Consider the following 16,224-nt stretch of genomic DNA (forward strand, 5'->3'; position numbering starts at 1 on the left):
CCAATCTAGAAATGTAAAACGATTGGCCAATCAAAGTGCTTATTTTGGCGTCATTTTATAGAAACTGAAAGTAGAGAATGAAAGTAAGCCGAAAACATACAAAGAATATTACCGTGAGATTGTTAGTAGCCCTAGTGTCGCCTCTGCCGGGGAGTAGTGAATCGGTTTGAATTAATTGTTCGTTGCTTGACTTTTGATGGTTGACTGTCTCATAGCCATAGGCAATCATACCACATCTCACAATACTACAGTTCTTCACCAGTAAGGCTATCTATATAGCTGAACTTCTTTTTACAATGCTACAGTCCTTTTTCAGTCTTGTAGTGGCAGGTCATTCCAGTCTATAGGAGTATAGCTGTCAGCATAGACTTGTAATTGATGTATGCTTAAACTAGCCTCTTGATTGGACCATGTTCTCCATTTAGCATCTTTTTAACTTTAAGGCTGATTATATTCTTGGACATAGCTTCAAATCCTCATTTCACATAATTGTGATCATACTATCAAATCTATACGACTTGTGTGTAGCAGATGTATATAGTGTTATTATTTATCCCCTCCTTAAAGTTGGAACATTTATGTGACTGGATTAAACAACCAAATTCCCCCCATCCCTGAAAATGGAATTACATTTAGTAAAATATATACTTCAAACTTGTTGGGATACACAAAAAGTGTACAAATTTTGGAGTCCTGTCTGAAACATGCAGATTCCCAATTGATTTAGATTGCCTTAAAGCCAGTATAATTATTATTAGTACCACATTTGAAATATATCAGCTGGATTACTAAAAGATGCCTTTTCAGAATCTAACAAGATTTATAAGGAGGGTGGTAAATCATGAAGTACATCAATCTCTGATTTGTTTGATATCTTGAAAACTCCAGGAGGGAATAACTACAAATCTTGTTCTAAATCATCTGTCAAACACACAGTATAATCAGATACTAAATCAGTATGTATAGGTACTTGAACACAAGAAACAACTAATAAATGAAAGGAATGTTAAGAACTTATGTTAAGCTAAAAAACAACTATGGATTTGAAAAGTATCTTGACATTGTCAATGAACCAAAACATGGAAAATACATCACCAAATTTGAAATCAGCTCTCACAAACCAAAAGTTGAGACTGGTAGATTAACAAAACCTATAACACCCTTAACTGATCAAATTTGTAATAGATGCAATAAACATGAAGTGCATGATGTAGTTAATCTTTTTAATAACTGCACTTAATTTGAAAATAATAGAAAAAAAAATACAGTCTGATCTGTGAATCTGATAACAATTTTCTATCCCAATCATCTGTCCAAAAAATGTTTTGGATTGTGAAAATAGGGATATCCTTAATCACTTGTGTATGGTCCTCCTGGAGTCAGAGGCTATATAAAGTAACACTGTTACTATTCATGTTATGGCTTTATGACTTAGAATCATCGGTAATAGCTAGGTTTTGATCAACTGCTATATATTATTGCCATTTTGTTGAATTTATGTCTTACATTTGATGGGAACATAAATTTTTATAGGTTTAAACTGGTCTGAAGCTGGCATGTCAGTTAACTGCTAAAAGGCCTTAGTTTGTACATTTGTGTAAGTTATATTCAGTTTCTTTATTTCCATTGGAAAAAAGGATTCAGACTTTTTTTAACTGATTTTAGATGTGTTTAATTGTGTAATTTTTTTCCACAGGGGCCACATTTTAAAGGGGGAAGACTGTGATCATTCATCAAGCCAAAGTACTTTAATCCTGCCACATTTTTTGTGCTTGTCCCAAGTCAGGAATTTCAGGCTTCGGTATGTTTTTTTTGTTTTTACCATTAGTTTATTTTTTATGTTACTTGAGTATATAGGGGCAACTCTTTCACTGTACCTGTGTATTATATATAATACAAAGTGGCACTTTAAGACAAGGGTCCTTTAAATGTTGTGTCACATGCACTGAATACAGCGCTATCCAAAAATCCTGGGGAGAACACTGGTATAATGATGTTTTAGGTTAGCTGCAGTCTGCCGTGTGTTATAAGGGTTTTTCACTGTTCATTGAAGACCAGTGGTTAGCCTTGGGTTGACATTTTCATTCCAGTGGTGTTGTTGTCTCTTTGACATATACACTATAATCTCATTATACTTCAATCACTAATGTGTTGCACTTGCTCTTAATTGGTCAAATAAACTTGTATTCCTTGTATTTCTTGGCATAGCTGTTTAGGATCACACACTGTTGAAGTATATTTTAGATTAGGATTAATCTGCTTTCTGTAATGCCATAGTGCTCCATCTTCTGTACTCAGGTCTATGGCTAGGTCAAATAAGGGATGAGCATAGCCACTTGGTTGTCTAGTAATCTTGCTATATTGGTTCTAAATACAATTAGTCTGAAAATTCCTCTTTGTGTTCCACTGTATTTAAACACACTGATGTTAATGAGACTAGTCTTAAGTTAATGGCTTGTTACAGTGTTTATAATCACCTTTCTTTCAGATGGCTTTAATGTTGGGTAGGGTTCAGTCTGTTGGTGCTTGTCCTGTTTTAAGAGTCTAGGTTATGAAATGAATATTGGAAAGGGTGCTATTTGTTTTTAAACATTTTTAGAACATTTTGAATTTTTGGCTGGAATTACATGTGTAAGAAAACACCACATCAGCCAAATCTTGTGAAGGGATGTTAAGGGCAGTTTTTCTAACAATGTCTTTTCTGTGTAATCTGATGTGGTCTTTGGCCTCTGTTGTCATCTCTATATTTCTGTGTTCTTTCTCGGTGGCTGTAACAGAACTTTATGAAAAAGCTTTAAAAGTATGTTATGAACTAAGAAGAAAAGATTTTTTTATTTTATGGACCAAATCAGTATTCATGTCTATGAACATACAATAAAACCAATTCTACTGTATGGACTAGAAATTTAAATAAGGGTAACAACAAAATTACAGAACACTAATCTGATCCACAATCAAGTCAAGTCCAAAATAAATCTGACAAAATAGATATTTCATCACCAGAGTATCTAGTACTGCAATGGTCCTGACTTGATACGGGCATTTCAAATGAAATGGTTGGTTAAATCTAGATTTTACAGCACCTGCATATGGAGTGTTCATATCACAACTCATGCGTTATGCCAGAGCTTGCCGAAACTACCCAGACTTTTTGCATCATGCTAGAATTCTAACAAATAGGCTTCTGGAACAGGGTTATGTTGCTACAAGATTAAAGTCATCACTACAAAGTTTTATGGTCGTCATCATGAACTTGTGAATTGTTACGGTGTATTCATCTGCACCATGAAAACTGATTTGTTCAACATGTCATAGTTTTCCTTTCCTCTTTCGTCTACCCTGGACTTGACTTTTTATGAGCAATTCAGTGGGTGTTTCTAGAAAAGCAGAGGACGCTTACCCTACCAGTGCACCTTGTCCATGCTCCCAGTTTTTAGTGGAGTCAAAGTTTTTGTATGATTTTAGTTACTTTATGTTCTTTGTTGTGAATGTCTGTTTTCCATGTCTGGTCTTTGTCCTTGGATTGCATTCTTTTGGTTGCCTCTATAACCTTGGTTCCCTTGATGTCCACTGCATATCAAATTCAGTAAAATTATTCTTAGTACTGAATAAAAAACAATTAGGAAACCAAGAAGGGGAACTTTCCAGTTATAATAAATTTAGAACAGTCTTAGGACTTGAAAATTATCTTACATTCATAAGGTTTTTTAGCAACAGACAGTTTCACTAAATTACATATTTCATCGAACAGATTACAAAGTGAGAGGGGTCAGTATCATGGTGTTCCCAGACAAAATTAACTGAGCATCAGGTGTACATTTTCTGAGATTGATGATGAAAAATATTTTCTGTTCTCATTTGTAGGATGGCTCCTACTATAAGGGTATGCATGCAAAACATAATAAGTAACACATGTTCTAACTTTAATAGATTAAACCAGGATAAAAAATTATTTCCCATTTGAACACTGAAAATGTGAAAATTTTAGCCTCTATTTCTAATTTGATCATGGAGAGTAAAATATAAAAACTTTTACGGTCCTTGTCTGACTATTTTACATGTGCGGTGGCTTAAAAAATAACTTAAAAAAGTATATAATATGTATATTATATGCATTGTTGTGAATAACATAAATTTTAATTTTATATAAATAAATACATGTATTAATTAATTCAGTGAAACAATATAATAGAAGCATTAAAACCATATCTCCAGCATCGTACCTTGGTACCACTTGTACTTTAGTAACATTGGATTTATGATTAATTGTATTATGAATTTGAGGGAAATGTAGGGGTTATGTCTGTACATGATGTTCCAGTCTTTATCAGGATGTAGTCCTTGTTTCATAGCAAAACTGTTCTTATCATCATTGCAAATTTTAGTGACTTGTATTTTGTGTGTTGCATAACGTTATATGTGTATTTTGTATGAATCATAATTGTTTGTACTGTCAACCATGCCTCATATTGGGCCCTTTAATTTGGAAATAAAATCATCTACTTCTTAAATCTGTATTTTTTGGGAGTACAGGTATATATTTCTTTTCTGCATCTACAATAGTGATGTTTGCATGGTATTCACTTGATAAAGTGATTCGTACATGTACCAACACTTTATGTTCCAATAATGCCCTTTTTTACATGTATAATGCGAATATGTTGCTTATACTGTTGTATTCTGGGAAATTGAATGCTATCATTGTTGTGGGTTTTATATTTTCAATACCGATAGGTAACCATTGCATAAAACAATTCCTCAAAATACTGCAATGTAAATGCAAACCAAATAAACATATGTATTTGGTTTAAAGTCCTTGGTAAGCATAATTGAAAGAGTAATCAAGGGAACCAAGGTTATAGTGGTAATCAAAAGAATGTAATTCAGGGACAAAGTCCAGACATTGAAAACAGACATACACAACAAAGAACATAAAGTAATTAAATCATACGTACTAAGTAACAAAAGCAAATGAGAAACTCGGACTCCACTAATAACTGGGAGCATAGACCAGGTGCACCGGTAGGGTAAGCATCCTCTGCTTTTCTAGAAACACGAGTGAAAAGTATGCCAATCATGAAAAGTGTATAAAAATAGTTAAGCCATCTTGGGAGGCTATTTTTAATTTGCTTAAAGTCAACAAACTTGAGATTAAAATGTACCTCTTATATTCAGTAGATATTTATGACATTTTGTAATGTCTTAACTTTGCGATAACTAAGATAATAGAGATAACAGGTGTTTTAAAACATAAGAGCAAGCAACATCAGTATAGTTTTCCAGCATGAAAGTGAACCTTATTAAAAGTGAACTTAAGTATTGTTGCAGCAAAGGGTGACAAAACATAACTCAGTACAAAAATATCTTGCTAAGTTAAATTGAAGTCTGCAAACATCATGATTCAGAGCTAGAAAGTTGGAAAAACCCTTAAAAACTAAGCGAAATATAAGTCAATCAGTTAAAATCATGAAACATACATTTATATTACAGTAAACATGAAAGATGACTTCCTTTTCTTGGAAGAAAAAATCAGGCAGTAGTGTTAAAAGATCTGTATCAGCAGCATTTGAAGAAGATACAAAGGATGTAAATGAGTGTTTAGAAGAGGTAGATTGGTTGACATTGGTACCTCACAAAAAGGTCATTTGTCTAGAGGATGCTGTTGCCAAGAGTTCTAGACTAAAAGAAGAAGGAGCATTGCTGGCGGAGTCTGAAAGGTAACTATTACATCGAATGTGTGATAAAAAAAAAACCAAAACAAAAAACAAAAAAACAAATGTTAAATGCTACAAACATTTATTCATTATTTGAATTTTGTATTACTTCGGTTTAGTAAAATATAATTTGTAAAACTTATTCATACTAAAAGAAAGGTACCAACCCTCTTTTTCAAACCACCATTTTATCATTATAAATCATTATCAGAATTTTTTTAACTACTGGTAATTTTCTAAATTCAAAATAATTCCAAATTCTGATAATACTCTTTCCTACATCTGAACCATCTTTGACCATTTCAAAGTGTATTCAAACAAATATAAAAAATCAAATTAAATAATTCCAATTTTTTTTAATTGTCATTTAATTTTGTTGTTTGTCTTTTAACAGGTATTGGGAGGCAATAAAAAAATGGGATGAAGCATTACAGCTTACACCATCAGATGAAACATTGTATGAAATGAAGGCACAGGTAGACATTTTACTTTATATGAAATGAAGGCACAGGTGGACATTTTGCTATATATGAAATGAAAAATCTCTCAGTTTTGAGGAGGATAGTTGCGTTTGTATAACATAGAAATTAAAAAAAAATGTGAAATTTATAAAATTAAGGCAGAATTCTAAATGGAATTTATATAAAAAATGTGGATATTTTTCATGCATTCAATTTTGATGGTGTCATATATGATGGTGTATGTCTTGTTTTGAGATTATCACCAACCCTGCTATATATATGCTATTTTGTACAAATAGAATATAGGTCTCACTAACCACTTCTAACGTTTCCATTACTTTACATGATAGAAAAGTAATTTTCAAAGTTTCACTGTAAATTCCCAGGACAAGTGACATCTTAAAGTTGCATACCATTGCGAAGCTTGGAAAATAAGGCTTCCAAAATCATTATTCTAATGGTATGATGATTGTAGAAATTCTTCACAAAATTTACTTGAATAAATAATACTGCAAATCCACATTTTTACCTGTTCTGCTAACTGACAGCATGGAGGCAAATTACTCACACATGTAAACAATATTCATACACTTTTGTAGTTAATTGCATATATGATTTTAAAGTACACATTCCCTGCTTTATTTTGACTACTTCTAATCATAATACACACAAATAATGCACTTACAATGCATATGTCTAGGTTCAGTGTGTTTTTGGCACTACATAGGGGGCTGGCCATTTGACCTGGAAGTGGTTAGTGAGACCATATCTTTACATTGGTATTAAGTCCTCTGCTGTGGAGAAGGAGCCACCGGATATTTCATAAAAAATTCAACTATCTTCTGCTTTCATTTGAGGAAATTTCTCCTGTCTTATTTGAATTTTCAGCTCAAAATCATATTAAATTGTGCCAATTTTTGTTGAAACATGTTGTTAAAACAAAAATTTGGGAAATCTCCTGCTTTCAGAAAATGTTTTAAGTGAGATTTCCCAATTTAGAATTTTCAAGGTCAACACCTATGATCTTTATTAAAGATAAATTGATTGTTTCAGGTATAAAGGTTTTTTTTTTTGAATTATCATCAACCCTGCTAAAGAAGTCATATTTACTTTAAATCATTTCATATCAATGATGATCTGATTGTTTCAGGCTCTTTTAGCATTATGTGAAGTATTTCCTGCTGTGGCAATGGCTGAGAAAGCTATAAATTTGAATCCAAAATGGTGGATTGGGTACCAGACTTTAGGGAGAGCACAACTTGGTCTTGGTGAAGTCAGACAGGTACAATTTCGAATCTGACATATGGGTAAAATGATAAATAGTATTACATGTATTATACTCAATGCATTTAAAGTCCATGTAAGCTATTTCTTAGATATTGTTATTTTCATCTGTTAGTTATTTTCTGATTTGGTTGGACCACGTTTGACCCATAATGTTATGGTTATAAGACACAGAGCTAATAAAATCAAACTCTTGAAAAAACTTAAATTGGAAGAACATCTCAAGGCTCCATCAAAACATGTTTTAAATACCTAAGCAGATGGACTGGTAAGATCAGAATACTTTGCTTCGATGAAAACTTTTTACAATCTGATCAAGTTAAGTATGAACTATGAAGTAGAGAAAAAAAACATGAATGAAAGATATCAAGGGGTGCAAATGCTCCATTATTCCTCTATACAATATTTATTTTTCAGGCATTAAAGAGTTTTTCCAGGGCAGTACATTTCAACCCATTGGATTCAGACCTTTGGAAAGAAGATTTAATGTGGGCATTTAACTTATTAAATAAAAAAGCAGAACAGGAAAGACTGCTGGCTGAAGAAATAGACAATTCAAGAGTAAAAGTAACTGAACTGACAAATGAATATGATGAAGATTCATGTGATAAACATAACTTTAAAACAGAGAATGAAACAAAGAAGTATAATCAAACTGATTTTACAGCATGTCAGATTGAGAAATTTCAGAATAAACAGACAGTTGAAATGAACAAATTGCCAAATAACTATGTGTACATGAGAGATCAAACATGATTATATAAATTATTGAAAGTTTGCAATCAACATTTATTGCATATCAATAAAATAGTATAATCCTAAGATCACAAAAGTTTACTTAGATGTGTTGACATAAGTGGTTATGTCATGAAGATAGCAAACAATTAAACTGACCAGTCACAATCAATCAATCATTGTTAGAACATGTGATATCAGCACATATCTATATATATATATCCAAGTTATTAATTGGCTTGTTTTGTTTTGTTTTTGCCCCAAGAAAATAGTTGCAGTACAATTTCTAAATGTTGCAGTCTTGAGGAAGTTGTTTTGGTATATGGAATCATTCTGTTCCTACATCTGATGCTTCATTCATTTGTTTCATAATATTCTATACCACTATGGTCATACTGATTTTGGGGATTCAGATTTGAACTGTTTAGGAATAAGGGACCAAAATGGGACCAGAAACAAAGTTTTTTTTCTGATATCTGGACAAAAACTTGACTGTGAGTTAAAAGGTTTCTTTTAAAATGGTGTCATACCACAAATAGAAGTCTGGGACTGATTTTGGGGGTTGTGCCTTGGGCCAATTAAGAATTAGAGCCGGAAACAAGCATTTTTCTTATTTCTGGATGATGACTTGGGTAAAAGTGAATGCATCTCCTTGAAAGTACCCAAAAGGAAAGTTTGGATTGATTTTTAGCTCACCTGGCCTGAAAGGCCATGTGAACTTTAGTCATCACTTGGAGTCATCGTTATTGGCATTATCATCGTCATCTGTCATATGTCATTCACTTTTTTTAAGAATCTTCTCCTCTGAAACCACTAAACAGAATTTGATGAAACTTTATGACAATCATACTTGGCATGTCTACTCCTAAAATTATATCCATCATTGTCCCTTGCCAAAAACATGGCTACTGTTACTAAAAATAGGACACAGAGGTATCACCATATATTTTTGTTTATATCTCAATAACCATAACAGATAGAAGAAATCTTAGGCTCATTGGATAAAAGAGTTCTATCTTCCATGAAAATTTCAAGAAAATCGATTAATCTTTTTTGAAGTTATTGCTGTTCTTGCTGATTTTACCTTTTTTGGCAGATTTTTCCTATTAAATAGAAAATGAAAGCAGGTTATAGATTTATGTAAATTGATAAAATGTTCAGTATTTCAATATCTAATTTTGTTGCAAATTTTATAAAAATCTGTTGACCCTTCTTGGAGTTATGTCCCTTTAAAATGTCATCTTTGACATTTTAATCAGCTTTTGCCTGTTATTAACAAAACAAAAGTAGATTGATGATTAATTTAATTGATAAAATGTTCAGTATTTCAATATCTATTTTTGGTGCAAATTTCAGGAAAATCTGTTGACCCTTCTTGGAGTTACGGCGCTTGAAAACGTCATTTTTTACATTTTTATTAGTTAATACCTATTATTTAGAAAACAAAAGCAGGTTAATGATCAATGTAAATTGGTAAAATGTTCAGTATTTCAAACTCTATTTTTCTTGCAAATTTCAGAAAAATCTGTTGATCATTCTTGGAGTTATGGCCCTTGAAATTGTCTTTTTTTTAACGTTTTTATCAATTTGTGCCTATCATTTAGAAAACGAGAGCAGATTGATGATTAATTAGGCTTGCTTCAAGTCCCTATTATATATATATGACACAGAAAATCATTGTAATAAACCTCTATGATAAATGCCACTACTAATTGCTGTGAAAGAGCCTTTTTCCAGCAATACCGGAATAAGTAGATTTGCTATCAGAGTGATACATGCAATCAATTAGCTTTTTCATATATTATTTAATATAAAGAGACTGAGAGGGATTTGTAGCAAGTCTAATCATGGAGTTGACCAAATACTTTTTGAACCAGTGATTAGAAATTAAACAAAAATAATATCTTATAAATAATGATAATTGTTTTTTTCCCACCCACTCTTTTCTAAAGGGTACCAATAAAATACAAAACGAAATCTATAAATTGCGAAACGATATGGAACAGAAACAATAAATGTACGTGAATTGTAACTATATACACATACATGTACTTGAAATAAATCTTTAGATGTATATAGCAATAAATATTCAAAAAAGGATTAACCAAGATTAACGTATATATGTATATGTATGTATGTAAGTATGTACTACTCTTATTCATGTCCATAGCAGAGTGAATGTCTTCTTCTCATTTAGAGTGTAAATACCATGTTGCATCCGGGACACAGCTAATAGCCTCATATTTACAACTTCAAAACCAAATTATGTACAGGTTAAAAACATGGCCTCTTGCTGTCTATGGCAATTAGTAATTAGTAGTGGCATTTATCATAGAAGTTTATTACAATGATTTTCTGTGTCATATATATATAATAGGGACTTGAAGCAAGCCTAATTAATCATCTATGGCAACACCGCCTGCACAAAGTCCAGCGCCCTAGACCACCTGGACTTTGTGCAGGCGGTGTTGCCATAGATGTCACAGCAGTATGAGTTCGAGTCCTGCGGAGGGAACAACCAAAAATTTGCATCGCAAATTTGACGGTTCTAACATCGTTGGGAATTTTTCAGACCTTTCTACACGTTTATATATCTTCCCTGTATCAATTTGATCCGATGGAGCAGTGTAGCAAATAGAGTCGTCACATTCTGAGACGTTATATATATATAAATTATTTACATATTATATGAAACACGTTTCAACTCTTATGTGACAAAATGATGATGACTTGAATGGTTTTTCTATTCGTTTCGTAATTTATAGATTTCGGTTCGAATTGTTTCGTTTCGCATTTTATAAGTACCATTTTTTTAAATTGTCGTCCCTTACTAGTGATATAATTTGACTTGCTACGACATATTTGGGTATCTGTTCCACGGTATATATGTCTTGAAAAGTTTTATAACTATGTTTTATAATTACGAGAAACGTTCTTGAAGAACGAAATAATTAACAGAATAATAATAATTTTAAAGTCGAAATAAACAAATTTCATACTCGAACTAGATAGTTTACATATGTCTATACTAAAAAAGTATTCATCTAGTTTTTATAACTGCCAATAGAAGTGTGCTCTTTTAATTTTGCATTTTCCTAAAAGCAATGACAAAGATCCCAAAGATCATCCGGACAAAACGTATTTCAGTACAAACGTCCAGTTTACGGGGCGCTGAACGGGATTTAATCTTTTTGTAATCAAAATCAATTTTGTGTACACAAAATTGAATTCTGTCATAACGAAATTATTTTGTCGTACAAAACTATGTTATATACAGACTTGTTTTATAATCAATTCAATTTTGCAATGACAAAATTAACTTTGTAGACAAAATTCATTTTTGTCATGGTAAAATATTAACTTATTTGCATAGAAAACAATCGGAACACCTCAGTCTTTCTAGTTCCACAAAAGAAAAACTTCGGGAGGCACTAGGCGGATAGATCTGTCCGGAATTTCACCGATCCAATTCTAAAATTATAGTTGACTGGTTTAATTTTAAATCATTACTTTTTTTCTTAGCTCCTGGCTTCGCGCCAAAATTCTTGGAGGGGTTGTTGTTCTTTATTTCTAGTGATATCAAACAAACATTTTTAGCGCCACCTGGTGGATAGAACTACTTTGATTTGCGTATGACTACAATTCCGGCTAATTGCTCAAGAAGAAATTCTCTTTCTTCATCTAACTCTAATAATTCAAGCCCCCCCTCCCACACCGTCATCGATTCTCACCGACTCACGAGGAGTTTAATGTAGCGATCGATAGTGAGTATAATATAAAGACTGAATTATTCGGGTTATTCTGCATCCGAGGTTATTTTTTAGTGTAGCGGAAATGGCCGAATAGTTCCGATTGGCATAGAAAATTGACTTTGAAATCAATTTTGTGAGATAAAACGGAAATAGTATGCAAAATGTTTATTAAATAGTTAGCATCCTGTGATTTTGAAATTAAAATTAATTTTTGTGGAGACAGAAGTGAAAATTTAACACAAAAGTCAATTTTGTATGCAAATTAGTTTACAGAATCCTTTTGATATACAAATGAATTCTCTCATCGCAATTTTGTAAGAAGGCCCTCTCATTGGATATTGTAACCGCGAGTCTCGCAGATTTCCGATTACTTCGAGTAAGGGTAGCTCATCATCCTTATGCTATGCCCTTGCTCGAAGTAATCGGAAACCGTCTGCGAGACCCGCGAAACATCCAAACATGTTCTTTTACGTAGATGCTATCCAGAAAATTCAGACAACTTACATAAACTGCGTTCTTTGGATACACTGGCTGTTGTTACGCGTTGGGAGAATGAAAAAAAAAACGAATATCTTGTTGAAAAAAATTACATGTTCTCCAGGGATGAAATCACAAGAAGGGAATATATTTACACGTTGGCCTACAAGTGTGGTGCAAGAACCGATTTATAGTGCTTTCTTTCATTGATTAGATATTTTTAAATTGTTTTGCAATTTTATTCCTGAATGTTTCTAGTTTTAGACGATTTTCATTCCTAAATATTCTGTTTATATCCATGATATTTTAAATGTGTTGTACTGATATAAAGAATTAAAATGTATTTTACATGCCTACTATATGTCTATTTTACCTCTATTTGTTTTAAACAACATGTCGTGTATAGTTAAAAACATGATCTTCTTTACTCGAAGGAGACTGTGTTGCTGGCATTGTCAGTGGTTTTAGAGTACAGTGGGTCCAAATATTTGTGACTTTGAGCTTCATGTCGCCTTAAGGCAGCAACTTGTTTATACTGCTTTACAGTAGCGACATAATTCTTCGAAAATGCCATTCGTTAAGAATTGTTTGATACGAGATACATTCAAGATTTTCATAACTTGTTTCCCTTAGAACAGAACTAGTCGATCTCAGTGACAGTAGCCGTATTTCACCCTGAATATCATTCAGAGGTTGCCTTTGTGCCAACTCTTTTACTTCGGGTAAATTCAAAAATATGCTTCACTATAATTTTTGGTTGTCACTTGATACAAGAGCCTCTACTAAAGGTGTTTTTTTCGTTTTTTTTTATTGTTGTGTAGGTATTTTTTTTTTTATTAATGTCAGTGTTATAAATGAGAATACTTTTTGTACTATTTCATAGTTTATTATTTTTTCAAACAACACAACATAATTGCTTTCTTTCCATAACAAAAGAATTAAAATTATTGGTCATTTCCTTGATTAAAAAAAGTCATTTGAAACCACCTGTTAGAACAACAAAAAATATTGCAATGAATACATGAGAAAAAAGGGATCAAAGGAAAATAAAAATGTTCCTTTTCATTCCATGTCCGTATCTTCAGTCTTTGGTGCACGAATGGTTAAGTTTCCATCTTCATCCCTGAAGCACTGGATATTCTTGGAATCAACTGATCGGGGAACAGTCATTTGTCGGGAAAAATACTCTTTCAACTCATGACCATCCTCTGACCTCTGACGCTGTCCTTGGGCCGTCAAAATCCCATCTTTACATGAAACTTTTACCTCTTCTGGATTAAAGTTTCCGACGTGAAATTTCATCAAGTTTCTGTGATCATCGCTTGGAACTAGAGTGCCTCCTTCTGAAGGATTTACAGCCAATTGCCTCTCTTCAGACTTGATGTATGGGGCCTCCAGCATTAATGTGCCATCTGATTTCATAAAGCTGTGGACTTTATCGGCATCTACATTCTCCGGTAGTTGGACTGTTCTTTTTCTCTCCACGGTGTCACCCCAATCGTCATCTCCTTCATTGTACTTGGCATGAATTATCACTTTCCCTGTGATGGAATTTAAGCATATGTATTGGATTAATATTTATTAGATTGAGTACATTAAAAAAGCATATGAAATTTTTAAACAGAAATGCTTAAAAGTAGTTCAGATTATACAGGAAATTGTAGACAGCATGCACACACTGGAATTTTGAACCTTGGTCATTTTCCCTCCGATTTTGACCACTAAAGTAGGACTAATATCAACTTTTTTTTAAATACATTTGTAATTGGTTATTTTGTCTGCCTTCTGTGATAAAAGAATGAACACATTTCAGAACTGGTAGTGTAAGATGGTTGATTTGTTTTTGGTAGAAAATGCAACTTTTTTCTTAAAAACACAAATTGTATGAACATTATACTTTATATAGCTTATTTAGACACAAATCAAGTGTAGCGTCCGTTGCCCATTAAATCTGATAGTCGCACTAAGGGTGCACTATACAGTTACATTAAGGCGCACTGTTTCGCATACCAAATTACTCCGGTCAAATTTTGTAAAACTTAAAATTAAAAGTTGAAATTTGGTGGATATATTGTTTAAATGTAGTTAAGCATTTATACATAGACAGATGCAATATATGTAATGGTAAACAGGTGTAATTCAAAGAAAGAATGGTATCCGGAAAGTTTCAGTCCCCTGCCGTATTAGGTTCTCTCCTCAGCATCAGATGGCTGATTTTCAAAATACCTTATTTCGCACGAACTTTTGGAACTAAAATTGTGAGAGAATGAATCGAAAAGGGTCTTATTATTTTTACCCTTTTCCCAACTACTCCATGCATGCTTTCATCCTGTGGTAGTGTCTAAGTGCCTGATATTTTACAAAACATAGTAATTGGCTGTTAGTTTTGGAAAGGCACCCTGATTTGTACTAAAACTCAGTAATTTTTTTTTCAGTATGTTACCATGGCTACTGGATTTTATAACAATAATCACTTAATTATTAAATAAATGACTTGAACCTCCACACACCAAGGATTTCAAAAATATGCACTTTTTTAAGACAAAACACTAGAAATTTCTGTGCGGACTGCCTCAAAACAGCTTTATTTCAACAAAATGAGACCAAATATTCAGAAATGACCTAACTGTATTGTACTACCTAGCATGACGAAGTGCGGAAAAGGTTTTTGGTTTGACCCCGACTCAGCCTTATTAATTTTGGTCAAAATTTCATTACAATAATTCCATTTATTGATTTTGGTAATCGTTTCCTGTTTTGTCAATGAACAGCTTTCATTTTCCTTGACTTAATGCTATACATTCCCCGATCGCCCAAATATATAGTCACGGTAAAGTTGGCCTAATTAAGTCAAAAGTAGTAAAGAAAGCAAAAAAAAATTGTTTACCCTTCCCCATAAAAATCCCTTGCACTCCACACAAAAAAAAACGAGGTCTTTAAAGTTCACCCATTTGCACATTTATTTTGTAAAATTTCAGATTCCTAAGATCAATAGAGGTCTTTAAATGCTTACCATTTTCTACTTTCACTTTGACATGTTGGGGGTCAAAGTCTCCAATCTTGACACTGTAACTCCATTTCTTGTCTGCAAGTGATGTCTCTGGTCTCCTCCTTCTACCAGAACGAACCATACCCATAGGTCGACCAAAGCTCCATCCCATCGGCTCAAAATCAGGCTCAACCCCTTGAAAAAGATCATCAAAGTCATGGTTCATCCTGTTCCAAAGAACTGGCAAGAAAGCCATTGTTATATTGTTTCTGTCTGTTGAAATTCCTTGTAAAAAAACAAATCCTTTTATCAAATCTGAAATAATGCATCGCCGGTTTGAGCTTTATATATACAACTGTTTGCATGTCCAGAACGTACTAGAACAAAAATAAACTAAAAACAAGGGGGAAACCAGCTTTCTATTTTTAGCAATTTTTTTAACGCAGATCTAGAGCGATCGAGTATTTTCCGAAACACAAAGTAAACAATGTCATGAATGTTGTTTTTTTTTTATTAGCCGGTAATTAAGATCCCTGTAAATTGCTGATTTATTTCATAATTTTGCACCAAATCAACATTTTCCAACAAGTTCTAGCCTTGTTACAAATAGTTCTGATTTAGCTGCAAGTTACAGCCCTGTTAGATTAATCCTACGAGGAAGAAGTCCCAGCCAGCGAAAGCAATATTTTTATATTGCCTTGCTGGCCGAGTGGCTTGGGTGCTGGACTCTGTGCAGGCGGTGTTGCCATAGATGTCACAGTCGTTCGAGTTCCGCGGAGGGAACGATAAAGTTCTAACATCGTTGGGAATTT

At 33.1% G+C, this 16,224-nt stretch overlaps 2 protein-coding genes across 8 annotated transcripts; one reads left to right on the forward strand and one right to left on the reverse strand.

The window, feature by feature from the left end:
* Position 1: 1 nt before the first annotated feature.
* Positions 2-8,428, forward strand: LOC148629271 (tetratricopeptide repeat protein 33-like). Of its 7 annotated transcripts, none has more exons than XM_088547334.1 (5): positions 2-83; positions 5,491-5,717; positions 6,109-6,190; positions 7,326-7,457; positions 7,877-8,428. In XM_088547334.1, the coding sequence occupies exons 2-5, from the start codon at positions 5,503-5,505 to the stop codon at positions 8,213-8,215; spliced, it is 768 nt and encodes a 255-aa protein (XP_088403460.1). In that variant the 5' UTR covers positions 2-83; positions 5,491-5,502; the 3' UTR covers positions 8,216-8,428. The 7 variants fall into 7 exon arrangements, with proteins under 7 accessions (XP_088403460.1, XP_088403457.1, XP_088403461.1 ...); XM_088547331.1 differs by having other exon boundaries at positions 60-121; XM_088547335.1 differs by having other exon boundaries at positions 67-164.
* Positions 8,429-13,287: 4,859 nt separating this feature from the next.
* On the reverse strand, positions 13,288-15,763 carry LOC148629272 (alpha-crystallin B chain-like). Its single transcript, XM_088547340.1, has 2 exons — positions 15,437-15,763; positions 13,288-13,964 (listed from the first exon to the last, which is right to left on the reverse strand). Exons 1-2 carry the CDS (start codon positions 15,666-15,668, stop codon positions 13,486-13,488), a joined length of 711 nt encoding a protein of 236 aa, XP_088403466.1. The 5' UTR covers positions 15,669-15,763; the 3' UTR covers positions 13,288-13,485.
* Positions 15,764-16,224: the final 461 nt, after the last annotated feature.

Source organism: Perna viridis, chromosome 1, assembly GCF_037379345.1.
Source record: "Perna viridis isolate PV_CMFRI_1.1 ecotype Kerala chromosome 1, ASM3737934v1, whole genome shotgun sequence".
NCBI lineage: Eukaryota > Metazoa > Mollusca > Bivalvia > Mytilida > Mytilidae > Perna > Perna viridis.

Coding starts and splice junctions, on each gene's coding strand:
- LOC148629271 (XM_088547334.1), top strand. CDS start 5,503: ATGACTTCCTTTTCTTGGAAGAAAAAATCAGGCAGTAGTGTTAAAAGA. Junction 6,191..7,325: donor TGTATGAAATGAAGGCACAG/GTAGACATTTTA, acceptor TGATTGTTTCAG/GCTCTTTTAGCATTATGTGA. Junction 7,458..7,876: donor GTCTTGGTGAAGTCAGACAG/GTACAATTTCGA, acceptor TTTATTTTTCAG/GCATTAAAGAGTTTTTCCAG.
- LOC148629272 (XM_088547340.1), bottom strand. CDS start 15,668: ATGGCTTTCTTGCCAGTTCTTTGGAACAGGATGAACCATGACTTTGAT. Junction 13,965..15,436: donor CAAAGTGAAAGTAGAAAATG/GTAAGCATTTAA, acceptor ATTCCATCACAG/GGAAAGTGATAATTCATGCC.